Source organism: Rhinoderma darwinii, chromosome 4, assembly GCF_050947455.1.
Source record: "Rhinoderma darwinii isolate aRhiDar2 chromosome 4, aRhiDar2.hap1, whole genome shotgun sequence".
Taxonomy (NCBI): Eukaryota; Metazoa; Chordata; class Amphibia; order Anura; family Rhinodermatidae; genus Rhinoderma; species Rhinoderma darwinii.
In genome coordinates, this window is record NC_134690.1 from 43200160 (window position 1) to 43202596 (window position 2437).

Below are 2437 nucleotides of genomic sequence, written 5' to 3' on the forward strand. Positions count from 1 at the left end.
CATGGGCTCCTATGAAAATCATTTACGTCCGTAAAGGACGCTGCGTTAAAGCGCCAGCACATGCCTTTACGTCTGAAATTACGGGTGATGTTTTCTCCTGAAACCAGCAACGTCATTTCAGCCGTTACGGACGCTGTCGTGTGGGCACATGGAAAACGTGGCAAGTCTGCTGTAGTTTCTGCAACGTCGGAATTACCTGTAGGTGCAGATTTGTTTGCGGCATCATTTTCATATAATAAACCACATTTCCTAATATCTAGTAATGTACTCTTCTAAAATGTTGATCTGTGATTGGTTTATTTTATATCATAGTCGAAAACGTCAAAACACGCTGGAACACGTGCAGAGACCAATTCAAGCGTGAGATAAATGACAAGGGGAAGAGCGGAGACGGACGTCTGAAAAAAAAGCCATACATGTACACCAAACAACTTTCGTTTCTTCTTGATGTAATGCAGGTTGGCCCGTAAGTATTGCTTATATACTTTGACCATTGTAGTCTGCCCATGTAGCCAGTTGTGTAAGTACCGCTGCAGCAGCCGTAGCGACTGCTACGGGGACCGCGGCATGAGGGGACTCCACCATGTCCGGAGGCTCCGCTAGCAGCCGCTATGACGGCTACAGCGGGACGCAACTGAACACTACGGCTGAGCAGGGAGGTATCTCCCCGCTCTGACATTAAACAACAGACATGTATCCCCTAACCACTGAATCGGGGATACATGTGTGATCGCTGGCATTGACAGGGAGAACGGGGGCCAGAAAGTACCCTGAACTTCTCCATCCCAAACCTCGTACTTTCGCCAGCTCCGTCAAAATGAATGGAGCCAAAGTCGTGCTTGTGCGCATACATAACCAGCGCTCCTTTCAATTTTTGGGAGATGTGCAGACGACAGAACTTAAGGGGACTTTCAGTCCCCCCTTCACCCTATCGCTGCCAGCGATAAGGCATGTATTTATAGGACACACTATAGGTGGCATTTGTCCGGGGGGCGGGGAGGGGGGCCTGTATGGCGTTAGCGGCATACATCCCCCTCACTAGATAACGCCGTACAGTCCCCCTATAGATAACGCCATATAGTACCCCGGTAGATAATGCCATACAGTGTACAGTGTGGGGCTGTATGGCGTTATCTACAGGGGTGGGGGCAGCAAAAAAGGCACTATCTACAAGGGGGGGGGTTACACCCAGTGGAGGGATGGCCCCAGTCAAAAGTTTGCTATGCGGCCCTGTCTTTCCTAGTTAGGGCTCTGCATGTAGTGATGCATACATAGTGTATTTGCCCAGCTGTAGACATGACGTTAAATTACTACAAAAATTCCCTAACATTATGTTTTCATTTTCAAACAGAACCAAGGATAATCTGGAGGAAGAAGAAGACTCTGATGAGACTCAAATTGAAGAGCCTGACGTAGCTTTGGGGACTGCTAGGTCCACTTCCACTCCTGTGACAGCGGAACCAACAACAGTGGATAATCCAGTCTGTGCCGCGGAGGAAGAAATTATCCCCCGAGGTAAACGTCGACGTTCTGCCAAAGGTCCAACACGTACAGAGCCAAGGCAGGAAGTCGACTTGCGTGTATTAGAGCACTTAGAGAAAAGAGCTACTGAAACTGAAGAGGGCACCTTCTGTCGCGCTCTCTCTAATATTCTTAAAAGAGTGCCAATTTCCAGACAGATAAGGTGCCAAACAGCACTAATGGAAGTCGTGGAAATATTTGCGACACATCCTGACCCACGTGCAATGCATCAGGCCATCGAGTTTCATAGACGGGGGTGTGATGCAAGCACCTTCAACTGTGTCCCTCCAGCACCTGCAGCAACCGCGCAAGGCATCCAGCATCCGTCATATGTAGACTCAATGCCGCTATTCAGTGTCGATCGTTCAGTTTATGGCATGCCAGGACCTTCTCAGCAACAGTATGGGCACATGCAGCAGGGGGAGTCAGTTCCACGACCACATCATGAACCTGCACCTTCGCAATCCTTCTACAATTTATAATTTACTTATATAACATAGTTTTGTTTATGTTTGTTGACACTATTTTATGCAAGAAATAAAATACGTTTATAGTTAATTATGTGTTTGTCTTTATTATTATTGCAAAACATAATGAGGTATTGGTCTGCATTTCTGCCAAATGCAAATAATCGCTTTTTTTTTTTTTTTTAATTAATAAAGAATTATAAAAAAAAAAACAGAAATACATTAGCTCGCAACCCGCGTCAAGGGTCCTCATTCTCTTGCGAGTCCCTACTCTACTACTGCAACTTTAACTACTAACATTTGTAACATAAACCGGAAATACAACAGTCCCTCTCAAATTTTAATTTGGCAGACAAAGCACATCCCTTTGCCAAGGAACTGCTCCCTCAGGTGATACAAAATAGTCTGTATACAAATTACGGACTGCCAGTCCAGACACTCCAGGTCTT

The 2437-nt window shown here is 46.1% G+C and overlaps 1 protein-coding gene across 1 annotated transcript; it reads left to right on the plus strand.

Moving 5' to 3' along the window:
- The first annotated feature begins 295 nt into the window (after positions 1–295).
- LOC142760680 (uncharacterized) lies at positions 296–2051 on the plus strand. Its single transcript, XM_075863870.1, has 2 exons — positions 296–466; positions 1352–2051. Exons 1-2 carry the CDS (start codon positions 417–419, stop codon positions 2001–2003), a joined length of 702 nt encoding a protein of 233 aa, XP_075719985.1. The 5' UTR covers positions 296–416; the 3' UTR covers positions 2004–2051.
- Positions 2052–2437: the final 386 nt, after the last annotated feature.